At 48.5% G+C, this 14296-nt stretch overlaps 2 protein-coding genes across 2 annotated transcripts in view; one reads left to right on the top strand and one right to left on the bottom strand.

Moving 5' to 3' along the window:
• Window positions 1-5827, top strand: part of WASHC4 (WASH complex subunit 4) — a 1268393-nt gene extending 1262566 nt beyond the window's left edge. Inside the window, exon 33 of the mRNA XM_078674607.1 lies at window positions 5799-5827. Within this exon, the coding sequence (XP_078530733.1) occupies window positions 5799-5827 (29 nt within the window). The remainder of the gene's footprint in view (window positions 1-5798) is intronic.
• APPL2 (adaptor protein, phosphotyrosine interacting with PH domain and leucine zipper 2) overlaps window positions 1-14296 on the bottom strand; it is a 697983-nt gene that overhangs the window by 69413 nt on the left and 614274 nt on the right. The window lies entirely within an intron of this gene.

The raw sequence follows: 14296 nt of genomic DNA, 5'->3' as shown, positions 1-14296 counted from the left end.
TCATGTATTTAACCTGTGGGTTTGTACCATGTGTATAATTTGTATGTGATTTTTTGTCACTTCCACTCAACCTTCCCTTTACTTCACAAACTTTTCTTTCTTTGCGCCCCTCCCCTCCCCCGGCACCCTATATTCAATATGTGGAATTTTATTTTCAAGATTTTTTTGTAAAATTGTTCTACTGATATGTTCTTTGTGTCAAATGTATTGTGTTCTCCCAATGTGATTAAATAACATTGGGGTTAGAGTCTTCCTCCGTCCATGATTTGTTTTTTTTGTAACTATTGCTTCCCTAAGCCTTCACTCCCCCGTGCAGAGTGTATATTATACTGGGACCACCTTTATATTTACTGTCTTGCACCTAGGTCCCAGTGATTCCGAGTTTTACCCTTTTTGTAACTTGTGACCATCAAAACAACTTCTCTAATGGTCATTACATTGGCAGGTTATTTACTGAACTGCATGCGCTCTCTATGCACCCCCTCTTACACAACTTTTTCCCCAGGCATACTGTATCTGAGTACACTGTGTTAGCTCGCTGAGTCCTTGTCCTGTACATCTGTCAGCCTGCAACGTGTGCACCTCTGCATACATTTACCAAGCACAACTGCCTGGACTGTCCGGTCTATTCATGACAGGCACTTTGCGCCTGTTTGGTCCACCAGGACTTTCCGTTCCCATTGGTTTGCAGACCCAGCTCCGGGGAGGTGTTACTTGGGTATCTATTCTAGGATAAGTAATATACAGCTAGAAGTCTCTGTCCGATGAACAAGCTACTTACCTTCTGTAATGCCTTATCCGGTGGACTATCTAGAGGCAGATTCCTTACTAACTCTCCCATCCTCCACATTCTGCGAACAAATTTCTCGACATAGGGTAACCCTTGTACGTCCTTGGTGTCTGCATGATCTAGCGGCGTACCAACAACAGATACTCCACTACCATATACTCACCTGGGCCCATAAATACACACAATTGAGTAAACCGCTAGAGTCAAAGTTTAAAATTTCCCTCAGTTTTCAAGATTAGTTAATTACTATTCCTAACTAACCTTTCACTGATCAAAAAGTTCTTTCCTCTGGTTGATGGACCATTAGTTGAACTGGTTGATGGTGAAAATGACATAAGCTAACTTATTCTTTTATTTAATGTAAATAACCACAGACTCGAGAAAGTTTTAAATCCTTATCTAAATTTCAAACGCATGTGAACCATCTCAAATACACAGTGCAGTCACCATCATTCTTAGGAGAGAAAATTCAATTCATCAAAAAAATGCTTTGAACTCAATGAACGCAATGATCAATGCTCAGAAAGGGAGAGGATAGAGAGAAAAGAACATCTGCAAATAGCGTGAAAATATATTTATCAAGAATGGTGTGAAGATCAACCCCCTGGCCAAAGGGCTTGTAAGGGTCCCCCGGGATACAGACGATTGCTTAGCACCCCTCTCTGACACTCTCTTCCTCCTTGAGATTCTTCCCCGATCTTTGTCAAACCCAATTAAATTAGGATAGAAGGTTCTGCATTCGGTTTTTCATCAGCATCTCACAGCATCTCTCCCAGCATCAGCACCTCACGCAGCAACAGCATCCCAAATCGCGCTAACTAACTAACTAAGGCTACCTCAATGATACCTTTCGTTCTACATGTTCCACCCATTAATGTTCAGGCAAAGGGGACGATCATCTTACCATGCTTACATGTAATTTTAATTCAGTAATCCCATTGTTCGCAAACCCTTCCCCTTACTTTTTATTCACAATTTTATTTCCCACCAGCATTCACACTTCATTTCTAACAATTGTAAAAAATCTAACAAATAAGTCCACTCTGTTGAAATTTTCACCATCCGTTCTCACGCTGGGACACTTTGCTGACTTGTCCTTCTTTCAACCTCTGTGTCATCATTCCAGGTTAACTTTCAGTAGTCATGCGCAGTCATCACATGACTCCGCCCACTCCAGCTATACATGAGAGGCCCAAATACGCACTAGTCATAAAGTCAGTAAGACAGATGTTACTTCAAAAAATAAATGGTTTCACTGTATACCATCCACCTCTACTCTATCCCAGTTTATTTATTAGGCTTATCCCCGCGTTAGCACTAGTAAAATTCACTCTATTTAGTTCAATCCAGCAGATGCCATGCATGCGAGCCTTCAAGACTCCATATTAGTACCTTCTGCTCATGTGCAAGAATTTCCCTCCAAGCGAAAGCTCGTCATACTGCGTAGATGCAGTTGACGCATGCGCAATAAAGCATTTTGGCCTTAGTTCATGCTATTATCGTTAGTAAACACATAAGCAAGCTTCACTAACCCGCATATTTATGTGGTGCGCATTAGTTTTGCACAAATCAATTTTAGTAACTTGTTAATTAGTTAAAGGAGCGGATTACTTTTGTCCTTGCTCCATCATGCACACTGGTCCATCAGCATTCTGTAGTGCCTCCCTTCTTCAAAAGCGTAAATGTCCAGACAAGAAAAGAGGCACCTCTGTAAACACCACGCACATCACTTCCAGCACAGACAATGCCAACACGGAGCCTAATTACCCCACCTGCCGGGCATGCAGAGGTACTGATCGATCCTTTCCAGATCCAGTCTGATGCCTGGGAAATATTCTAAGTCAAGGAATCTTCAGCTAGATAGAGTCTCTAGAAGATAAGGAGCTACCGAGGGTAAGTAACGTTTTTATCAGTGCTATCTTATAGTAAGAATCTAGGGGTTGTTAAGTAAGAAACTGCCTTATTACACCACACGGGCACAGCAGGAAGCTGTGTGTGGCTAGAAAGGGGAATATTATCAGAGGGAACTGTGATCATAGAGTAACCGACTAAACAGGAGGTAAAACCTGCATCTTAGCACCACTCAGGACTATCCCCTTAAGTTTCATCCAAGGTAGTTTCAGGTTAACTCTATTGGTAAATGGTGCATGCCTCGTAACTAACCAGTACCATGGCATTATCAGTTGATCATACTTTTGTGTGGGCCCTGCCAGTGCCCGCATACACATGTTAAACAATGAGATGAGACTGATCACCCCTGAGGCACACCACATATTAGCATTCTGTGAGAACTACAGTTCTCCAATTTGTCAAGTAATGAACTTCTGGCCAGAAAAGTAATTACATAATTTCAGTGGCACATCATGTACACTAAACCAGTTGCATTCTTCATCTAGTATGATACCTTGATCAATTGTATTAAAACAGGCGACAGATTGAGCAGGACCGAGACAACCAGATTTCTTTCATCTAAGGCACAGAGAAGATCTCAAGTAAATAATGGGCAATTGTGTCACATGGAGGTGAAGTATGGGATCACATAAACCTAAGGCTTCAAATGGGCCATTCCTTCCAGAATATTAGTTGGATTATTTAGACATCAATACAGATTTTAGAAGCAATACAACAAGGACATGTCAAATACATACTTTGCCTGGAGATTTCTCATTTAGAAATATCCCATCCACCAAACTGTCTCTAAAAATATTTTAAACCTTAGCTTTATAATTACAGACTGACTCCAGGAGTGGAGAGGAGAGTCAGCTGAACTGTAAATACCCTGGACAACTTCACAGGAAGTGTCCCCTAGGCTCAACTGGCATGTGTGCGTACTTCTTGCACCCCTGTGGCACTTATGTATTACAGAAGTAGCGGCAAAGGCTTGTGTGGGCCCTTCTGTGTTACTGATTGTATAGTTGAATATTTTGTGCCTGTGAGATATCAAGTGGAGCATTCCCTCATTTGCACGCGGGAACTTAGGCAAATGAGGTAATCCTTTTGTCCCTGAACCCACAACATATTACGGCAGGAGAAAACAGGCTCACATGAGGTGCAATAAGTGTGTCCCACCTAGGCCACAGTCAATTTGTTTTCTGGTGGTATGTTTTGGTGGTAGGAGGAGCCTGTGGACACTCAGACATTTTCCACAGAGGGGCGTATTTTCTTATGGCACCTATCTGTGTACAGGATGTCTTTCGCCCTCGCTAAAATTAGGTGGTTCACAAGCAGTGAAAGACAGTGGGAACATTTTTGAACCGCTGCTCGATTTATCCATGCTGCGGTGTCTCCAACACAATTATGGGTTTATATCTGAAGAGTGGAAATTTGAGGAGTCTAATCCCCTAGTGAGGGAAGGAGATACTGCAAGAAGAAAGGTTACATTACAGCCATTTCGTTCTTCTCATGTTTTTGTTTGTTGATTCAAGTTTTCACTGAAGTAATATTTTAAAATGTTATTGAATATTGACGAATTGCTTCCTACTGCAGCACTTCATTCTCCATTCACAATGGCATTTTAATTTAGATACAAGTTTACTGATATGGCCTATTTATTAATGAACTTTAAATGTACAGACTGGTAAGACTTCTTTCTGATTCCGAATACTTCCAGTAGACCAGTGTGGTAAGTGTTTTGTGTGCAGGCTTCTTTTCTGACTTTATACCTAATGTGGTGTTGGATTATCAGTTAACAGCCATTCTGTTTTCCATTTCCACATCAGCATTGACAGCATCACCTCGGGCCAATAAAAGGTCTTACATGTTATGCATCTCAGGCGGAGAAGCAGTGTGTAGGCTTATCAATGGCCATCATGGGTTGTAAGCTATCCCAACAGACGATCATGTGCTGGATTGTTCCATGTATCAGGTTAGGCTGCAAATTGACATTAAAGAATGACCCGAAGTTATTAACACACGTTTTATGACAGCAATGGCAACGTCTGGCATTTCTTACAAACACACTGATTCGGGACAGATGCAAACCTGGACCACATTTCAGAAGAAATTACTGGTTGCAATCACAGACATAAGAAGCATTGCTTTTGTTAAATTTTTGGTTTAGTCGTGGTCACTCTTTTTCTCATATTTTTGACTCATTACATTGTAGTCTTCCAAGACGGAGAATCTTTTGAAAAATTCCATTTAAAGAATGTATTATACTTTGTTAGCGCTTCTTCTGTGTAAAAAAAATATTTGTACAGATTTATACTGCTCAGCCTGCCCTGATTTTCTGGAATTTTAATTGGGATATGTTTTAATATATTTTGGAAATGCTGTTTCATATGCTCCCTTTCTCCTTTATCACTGTAGCATGAGTAATTGAGGAAAGTTTGATGTCGTGGCTACTTTATGCACAAATAGTTTAGTTCTATTGACAAAACCCACACATCGCTACAGTCGATCCGATGACACCGTAGCCTGATTATCAAAGTACCCTGAGGTCGAAACAGGCATCTGTACCTGCTTTTTTAGCCCTAGTGTCAGATGTGCTTCCAACTCTTGCGCAGGAGCAGAGATGCCTAGTCCCAATGCCCCACCCAGGCGACCTTCCGGTAAAATTATATTAATACCAAGTAGAATCTCCCTAGGGGGGGAAGGGGGAGAGGATAAAATAATAAAGAAGACAAAGAGACTGCGGTTATCTGCTTCCAATTTCTTGCGTCGCTTCCACACTATACTGTGCTTTTAGCTGTAGACCCTGGAAACTAAGAACAACAATTCTTAACATATAAATATATTGGTCTTCAATAATCTTAAATTCTTCTTCTAACTCTAACCCACGCACCAGTGTAACCTTCGACATTTGCATCTCTTCTATTTGTCTTCATTTCTTCCTGCAATTAAAGTTTTAACCAGTCCTTTCTTACATGAATAACTTCTGTGTTTAATCAAAAGAAAGATAGATTTGTTATCTAGTGCTCTCTTCTTACTTGTTTTACATCTTATTTTCCTGTACTCATTAATACATACCAATATTTCTATTTAAATTAGTTTTCTATTTGTTTCTTAGGTTCTCAACACGAAATAGGAATTTGTTAGGTAAGTGGAATACTTCTCATTAATAATTCTCTTCTTTAGTTCAAAAGCTGGTGTGGTTTATATACATTTTAATATATTAACAATACTATAGAACTTAGCTCTGTACTGTCCTTTCTGTAGCGCATGGCTGAAGTCAGCAGCGCTGTCTTGTAAGGCTCGTAGATGTAGAGAGCCACCCGGACTCTCTCATACAATGTTGCTACATTCTCACACATCCACGCATACCCCGGGGCGGGCTCGCACCTGGGTATAAATAAACAAGGCGGAAGACCGCTTGGGGTCTTTCCGGCTAACACGTACTGACTGTGTCCTTCATTGCAGTCCCGGGGACCACGTGTATGGCCTAGTAACGGCCTTCCACATTGGCGACGAGGTGGTCAGAACCCACGTTTGCCTGATCGCCGCTCCCCCTGCCTGCCGTGGTGCAGCACGTCGCTGGGAGCTTACTCACGACGCTCCTACCTGCGGTGAGGTCCGTCGACCCGCCCGTGCCCAGGTTTGAGGCCCGCCCACGCGTCTCCCAGTTGGGAGCGCCTTCAGCTGGAGGGACTCGCCGGGCCCTGCACATCGGTAGGGTGAGTCTGGCGTTTGCGCCCCCCCTGCGTGCGCTTCAGCCTGTGTTCCCAGATTGGGAGGTGCGCCTCTAACAGCACGAAGACACGTGCGCGCCCACCGCAGCACGACCCGGCATCGCGGCCGAGACCCCAGAGGGAGGGGCACCTTGAAGCGAGGTGCATCGAAGTTCCCAGGCAACAAGGGACGGCCCTGTCCACCTCGCAGTCACACGCGCATGTGTGGGACCCGGCGGGCACAGCAGTTCGCTTCACTCACTGGCTAGGGGGCGGAAGGCCCAACAAACATTGGCAAAACCCACTCCACCCACTGGCCCACACCAGTACAGCGCTCCACTACGAACCGGTGGAAATCAGCCCCACAGAACATTGTGGATAGAGTCACGGCCAGGCCCAGTTTGCCATCACCACACCCGTAGCCCCAGAGCTCAAGCGGGGGACAGGGACCCACAAGACGTGGAAGAGTGGCTCACACTGAGCGCAGCGGAAGTGGACAGCACGCGCGCAGAGCCACGCAAAGAGAAGCCAGCCTAGCACGCCCCAGCTGTTCAGGCAGCCCCGAGAGGCTCGCAGTAGAAGAGGGTCACCATCATGTCAGTCACGGCGCCAGGACCTGGCCAAGCGGGAGGCGGCCAAAATCAAGTCGTACCACCCGCGCCACCGCCACCTGCCCAGAATCAAGCTGCAGCGGCTGCACCATCGCCACCCAGCCACCTGCACGTCGGTGCAGCGCCGATTCCCCCATTCAGCGAGGCAGCGGACTCGGCCACAGCTGCGTCGAGGTGGAAAGCCTGGGTAGGAAGGCTCAACCTTTACTTCAAAGGCACTAGAGAGAATGATGGGACGGTCAAAAGGTCACCACTCATCCTCTATGGAGGGCCTGAAATCTATGATCTTTTCGAGACACTCCCCAACACGGGGCGGGAAGACGGCTATGATGCGGCAGTCGCTGCGCTTGACTCCCATTTCGACCCTCAACTCAACCACGATTTCGAAAAGTTCAAATTTAAGAGGGCTTGGCAGACAGACTCGGAATCAGTAGACATGTTCCACGCGCGGCTGCGCCGGCTGGCGCGCTCGTGCCCTTTCGCCAACCCGAGAGAGGAAATTAGAGACCAAATCATATTGGGGTGTCGATCCAAACTACTGAGAAAGCTCATACTCCGACAACCCGGAATCTCGTTGGATGAAATTTTGGTCCTGGCACGCTCACATGAACTCTCTGACGCAAGAGCGGAAGAAATGGATGTGGCCCTGCGAACGCCGGCGGCAATACCAGCTCAGGCCCGGACACAGCCGATAATCAAGGAGGAAAAGGTCGAGGCTATCCAGAGGAAACCTCCAGGAAACCGCCAGCGCACTACAACCGCCCGAGGAAATCAGTGCGACTACTGCGGCGAAGATCACCCGGCGACCGCAACCTGTGGAGCAAAAGGAAATACATGTTTAAAGTGCGGCCGGCTGAACCACTTTGCGGCAGTATGCCGAGGAGGGCGATATCGGCCAACAGGCCCGAGGTCCAAGAACATAACACGGCGAGTCCGACAACTGTCAGTAGACCAGGAGCCGTATCCCCCAGACAACCAAGCACAGGAGAGGCGACCGAGGTATGAAGACAACAGTGATGACGAGGTGTACATCATCTCGTATGTTAGCAGGGTGTCAACACGGAAAAGACCAACACCCATGTGCTCCGCCTCCATAGAAGGCACTGAAGTGAGAGCTCTTATCGACACCGGAGCGTCAGTAAACGTCGTGGATTCAGACCAATATGATAAGATGCTACCAAAACCCCCTCTTGCGTCCTCCAATGCTCGGATATACACCTATGGGGGAACGGACCCGCTGCCACTGAGAGGCGTCGTAGAGACAACCGTTGTGAATGGGGAATACTCCACCAAGACACGTTTTCACATCACCGAAGGGAAGAAGGGCACCCTGCTGAGTTGTCACACTGCGGAAGACTTAGGACTCATATTCTTTGCGAACCAGATACATCAGGCCCACGCAGACACTCTGCTGAAGGAATTCCCTGAACTATTCCACGGCCTGGGGAAACTAAAAGGAAAAAAAGTCAAGCTTCACATCGACGCGTCGGTACGGCCTGTCGCCCTGCGGCATAGGCTGGTACCGTTCAATCTGAGACCCCAGGTGGAAGCAGAACTCCAAAAACTGGAAGACCTTGGGGTAATAGAGAAGGTGTCGGGCCCGACCCCTTGGGTGTCTCCGCTGGTAGTTGCACCTAAGCCGAAACAACCAGGAGCCATCAGATTGTGTGTTGACATGAGGCTACCCAATGTGGCCGTCAAAAGGGAGCGACATATCACCCCGACCATGGATGACATAGTGGCTGACCTGAACGGGGTAAAATGGTTCTCGAAGTTAGACCTCAACTCGGGATACCATCAACTCGAGCTAGAGCCCGCGAGCCGATACATAACCACCTTCTTCACCTAGGACTACGTCGGTACAAGCGACTGAGCTTCGGGGTGTCCTCAGCCGCGGAGGTGTTTCAAAATGCCATACGTGAGGTGCTGTCAGGGCTGAGTGGAGTAATTAACTTAAGTGATGATATCCTGGTCTATTCTGCGACCCTCGAGGAACACCACGCGCACCTGAGGGCAACCCTGAAGAGACTAGTAGACAGCGGCCTGACCCTACATTAATCGAAATGCTCTTTCTACCAAGAGTTCATAGATTTCTTTGGATACACCTTCACAAGAGAAGGCCTGAGGGTCGATCCCAAGAAAGCAGAAGCAATCAAGGCTGCCAGCACTCCGCGGAACCCCACCGAAGTGCGGAGCTTCCTAGGCATGGCCACTTACTGTGGCCGCTTCATCCCTAACTTAGCTGCCCTGGCGGAACCACTAAGAGCGCTCACGAGACAAGATCACAAGTGGGAATGGACAGTAGCGGACAACAAAGCTTTTCAAGATATAAAGGCAAGTCTCCTAGACACGGCTGTGATGGCTTACTTCCAACCCCGTCATAAAACGGAGCTAATAGTCGACGCCAGCCCGGTAGGTCTAGGAGTGGTGCTACTACAAGAACATGGACCGGAGGTGTGGAAGCCAGTGGCTTACGCCAGCAAAGCTCTGTCTGACACTGAAACCCGATACGCACAGATCGAGCGTGAAGCCCTCGTGATAAAGTGGGCATGCCGACACTTCCATCTCTATCTGTGCGGTCAAGAGTTCAGCGTAGTGACGGACCACAAACCACTACTGCCTCTCTTCGCGGGATCTGCCAGGCTCGCACCCCCACGGATAGAACGCTGGGCTGTCCAGCTGCAAGGATACAACTTCAAGATCGTCTTCAGGCCCGGGGCACATAAACCCGCTGACTACCTATCCCGACACCCGGATGTCACTAATCCAATCCGCCCGCTGGAAGATGGAACGGGAGCAGAGGCGTTCATTCACATGATCTCGCAAGCAGTGTGCCCGGAAACTATGACACTGACAGAGATCGGGGAGGCAACTGCACAGGATGAAACGCTGTCCAGAGTCCGTCATGCCCTAGAAGGAAACAGATGGGCCCACTTCCTGGATGGGGCACAAAACCTTCAAGCAGAAGTCAGCCACACACGTCGGCAATTGTGGCAAATCCGGAGTGAGCCGAGCATAGGTGACGAAGGAGTCATCCTAAGGGGACACCTCATCGTAATACCTGAAGTCCTCCAGCCCAGGATCCTGGAGCTCGCACACGTGGGTCATCAAGGGATGGCCAAAACAAAAGCCCGCCTGAGAAGCAAGTTCTGGTTCCCAACCATGGACAGCAGGGTGGACGAGATGGTGCGCTTGTGCCACGCCTGCACCATTACCGGCAGCGAACCGGCACCAGCGCCGGTGAGAACGGAAGAGGCTCCCCAGACGCCGTGGACCCACCTCAGCATTGATTTCGGGAGTTTCCCTGATGGCCGGCACACGCTCGTCCTGGTGGACTCATTCTCCAAGTTCCCGGTAATGGAAGTAATATAATCCACGGCGTTTCCCCACGTCAAGAAGGCCCTGAATCACATATTCGCCACTATGGGGCTTCCAGAGGAAATCAAATCAGAAAATGGGCCACCCTTCCAGGGCAGGGAGTTTCAGAGCTATCTCCAGAACCTCCAAATCACACACCGGAAGATCACCCCGCTATGGCCCCAGGGGAACGGGGAGGTCGAGAGACTGATGAGGACCCTCAATCGAGCTCTGAGGATTGTGGTAGATAGCGGAGAGGATCCTGAAATTGCCCTTGATCAGTTCCTGGGAGCCTATCGGCAGATGCCACACAGCACCACGAAGTGTGCCCCAGCACACATCCCATTCAAAAGAGCGCCCCGTGACAGCATTCCGACTGACCACACGTGGCTGCCTGAAGGCAGGAATGAGGAAGCCATTCAGGCGCGGAGGCAAGAGACAAATCGAAGAGCGAGTGAGGCAAGACATGCCCAAGAGCCGACTCTGCAAGTAGGTGACACCGTGGTGGTCCGAGATCGACACCCGGGGTGGAAGTTCAGAACCCCATATGAACCGGAAGTATGGATGGTGGAGGAGGTTCGGGGCACCATGGTTACCGCCAGACGGGGAGGACAGGTGGTTACCCGCAACGTGTCTTGTTTCAAGAAGGCGAAAGGACCCACGGAGGCCCGAAGAACGGCTGAAGATCGAGATGCTGAGGAACAGGTGGGTCCGGATCTGGAAACATCACTCCCCAGGTCGCCGCTGGCCATGCAGGACCGAGAAAACTCGCCCCTGGCAGCAAGCCAAGACATTAGGATCATCCCCAATAGACCAGGCGTGGTTGGCAGAGGTGAAAGTGCAGACGCAACCCCTGCTGGGGTGGTGACATCCCTGTGTGCATGCAGTCAAAGGTATACAACCTACAAACCAACCCAGGACCCAGCCAGAGGTTGAGAGACTTTGCATGGACATCGCCTTGAAGCAAAGGCTGGGTTGAAAGGACAGACTAAATTGAAGGAGGGATGTAGAGAGCCACCCGGACTCTCTCATACAATGTTGCTACATTCTCACGCATCCTTGCATACCCCGGGGCGGGCTCGCACCGGGGTATAAATAAACAAGGCGGAAGACCGCTCGGGGTCTTTCCGGCTAACAGGTATTGACTGTGTCTGTGTCCTTCATTGCAGTCCCGCGGACCACGTGTATGGCCTAGTAACGGCCTTCCACAGTAGATACACTGCTCACTCGAATAGACCGCGCAAGCTTCAGTCAAGCAGTGTCACCACAGAAAACTATTGCCCATGTGTTCCATCTTTTCAAACACTATTCCCACGATGAGGTAGCGTTTCAATTCATTGTGCAGGTCTCCAGGAAGTCAGCTTTCACTTCAGGGATGATGTGCGCATGTGTACCGGGAACAAGACTTCGACGAAGCAGGTGTCCGGAACCAAACACAACTCTGTAAATGTTCTCAGGATCCTGTAATAGTTGTACGGGAAGGAAAACCAGACTAACTTGACGATACCTACTATCTAACTGACGAAATATTCGAGAGATACTACGAATGCGTGCTCTTCCGTTGGGGACTCAGGTGAAGTGCATTAGCGTTCTATTACGAGCGCTCCAAATAGAGCTCTGAATGCAGAAAAGACTAGACCGCACTTCTTCATGCACTGTCAGCCATCTTGGAGTTGTTCAATCTCCAAGCTTCTTTCCAGGTAAGGGCTTTTACCTTTGGTATGTGTAGATTATCCCTTTGTTGAAATGTTAAGCAGACAGAGAGGTTTAGATCTTTAGGAATCCTGACACCTAGGGCGCTTTGGTACTACAGAAGGGGCGGCAGAGACCTGGGAAGGCCCTTCTGTATTTCAGATAATGCCCTCATTTGCATTACAGATCATGCCTTCATTTGCATGGAGGTGTGGCCCCTGGCAAATGAGGAAAGCTTTGCCTCTGCATCGGTGTGGAATTATAAATATGGACGCAGAGACAAATAAGCTGTCAGTGGGTGCACTCACTGTGCGCTACAAAAAAGGTGGTGAGTGGTCAGTGCACCCCTGGAAAGGTCAATCAATCTTGGGTTTCTAAAGCGCCAGCTACTGACCGGGAACGGGTCTCAAGATACTGAGGGAAAGTGGGCGGGGGCAGGGACGGGGGGAGGGGTTCCGCAGATCCTGGAGGTTCACTGAGTTACATCAAAAAGCCGGGGCTTGAGGTCCTTTAGGAACTTAGGGAGTGATGCAGTCTGTCGTAGGTGGAGAGGGAGGGAGTTCCATGCCTTGGCCGGGAGGGAGAAGGAATGCCCTCCTGTTCGGCTTTTCTTGATCTGCGGTACCATTGCGAGGGAGAGTTGGGCCAAGTGCAGAGAACGCTGGGGAGCGTGGAACACAAGGCAGAGGTTCAGGTTGTCGGGTCCAGTGTTGTGGAGGGCCTTGTGTGCATGGGTGAGAAGCTTGAATGTGATTCTCTTCTCAACAGGGAGCCAGTGTAGGGCCCATAGGTGTTGGCTGATGTGGCGCGGTAGGTTGAGGAGTAGTCTGATGGCGGCGTTCTGGAGTTTGCGGGGGAGGTTCTTTTTGATCCCGGCATAGAGTGCGTTGCTGTAGTCCAGTCTGCTACTGAGGAGGACATGTATGACAGTTTTCCTGTGTTCGGGGGGATCCACTTACGGAGGAGACAGAGGGTATGGTAGCAGGAGGAGGTGATGGCATTGATCTGGTGATCCATTTTGAATTTGGAGTCCAGGATGATTCCGAGGTTGCGTGCTTGGTGAGTGGGGGTGGACTGGGGTCTCCGAGGGCGGGGGGCCACCAGGTGTCGTTCCAGCTATCAGGGTGTGGGCCCATGACGAGTACCTCCGTTTTGTCTGTGTTGAGTTGAAGGCAGCTATTCTTTATTCATCTGGAGACGGCTTCCAATCCATCAGGAAAGTTGGCTTTGGTGATGTTGGGTTCGTTGGATAGTGAGATGGTGAGTTGGGTGTCGTCTGCATACTGTGTGATGTTGAGTTTGTGTGCTCTGACGATGGATGCGAGCGGGCCACGTAGATGTTGAACAGGATCGGACTGATGGAGGATCCTTGTGAAACTTCGCAGGTGGTAGGAGTCGGTTATGAGACAAATGGAGGGAGTCTGACTTGCTGCGTTCTGCTGGAGAGGAAAGAGAGGATCCAGTCGAGGGCCTTGTTCCGGATTCTTGCATTGTGGAAATGGAAGCTCATGGAAGGTAGTCCTATTAACCCCCAACAATCCCTCCGCATCCCTCTGCACACAAATGCAGTCACTCACAGTAGCTGTCTGCCAAATGCCAACAGCAAAGTGAGCTGCTGTCTGCGCAGTGAAAGGTGGACCAGTGGCTTCAAAGAGTCAATCATCCTTCACTAATATGTTGCCCCCTGGCAGGTGCGAGTTTGAAGCTGCACTGGGGACAGTGCATTCATTGTGGCACGATGCACTGACCCGGTTAAAGGTGTGCTGCAGCGGAGGGCAGACTATGGCAGTCTGTCCTACCTTTAATATTGACCCTGCTGTTACTACATAGTTACAAAATGTTTACAGGATTCCGTCTGGCACCTTAAGGTATTTAGGATGAATTAATGGTTACATTACAGCTTCACTACCTAAAAAGCATTATTGAATGTAAATAATATGTCCTTTCAAAGCATTGAGATGTGATTCCAGTCACCACCCTCCCAAGATTCTACAGATATGCTTGGCTAGGATAGGTTCTGTTATCTCTCTTAAAGCAAGCCAGCGCCCCATGATCCCATGAGGAAGAACTGCGACCTAAATAGGTAATAACAGTAAAAACCATTTTAAGCTCCCCTTCCTAGAAACTAGAAGATATGTTGTGTAGCCTTGTTGTTGCCCAATTTTAGATTATTAGAGTCCAGCAATTGTGAACCTGAGTTTGTCTAAGAGGAACAGCACCAGCTTTGGGCAAATCAGAAT

Source organism: Lissotriton helveticus, chromosome 1_1 (genome assembly GCF_964261635.1).
Source record: "Lissotriton helveticus chromosome 1_1, aLisHel1.1, whole genome shotgun sequence".
Taxonomy (NCBI): Eukaryota; Metazoa; Chordata; class Amphibia; order Caudata; family Salamandridae; genus Lissotriton; species Lissotriton helveticus.
The sequence above is the reverse complement of the archived record's forward strand: the minus strand, read 5'-3'. Positions and strand labels throughout refer to the sequence as shown.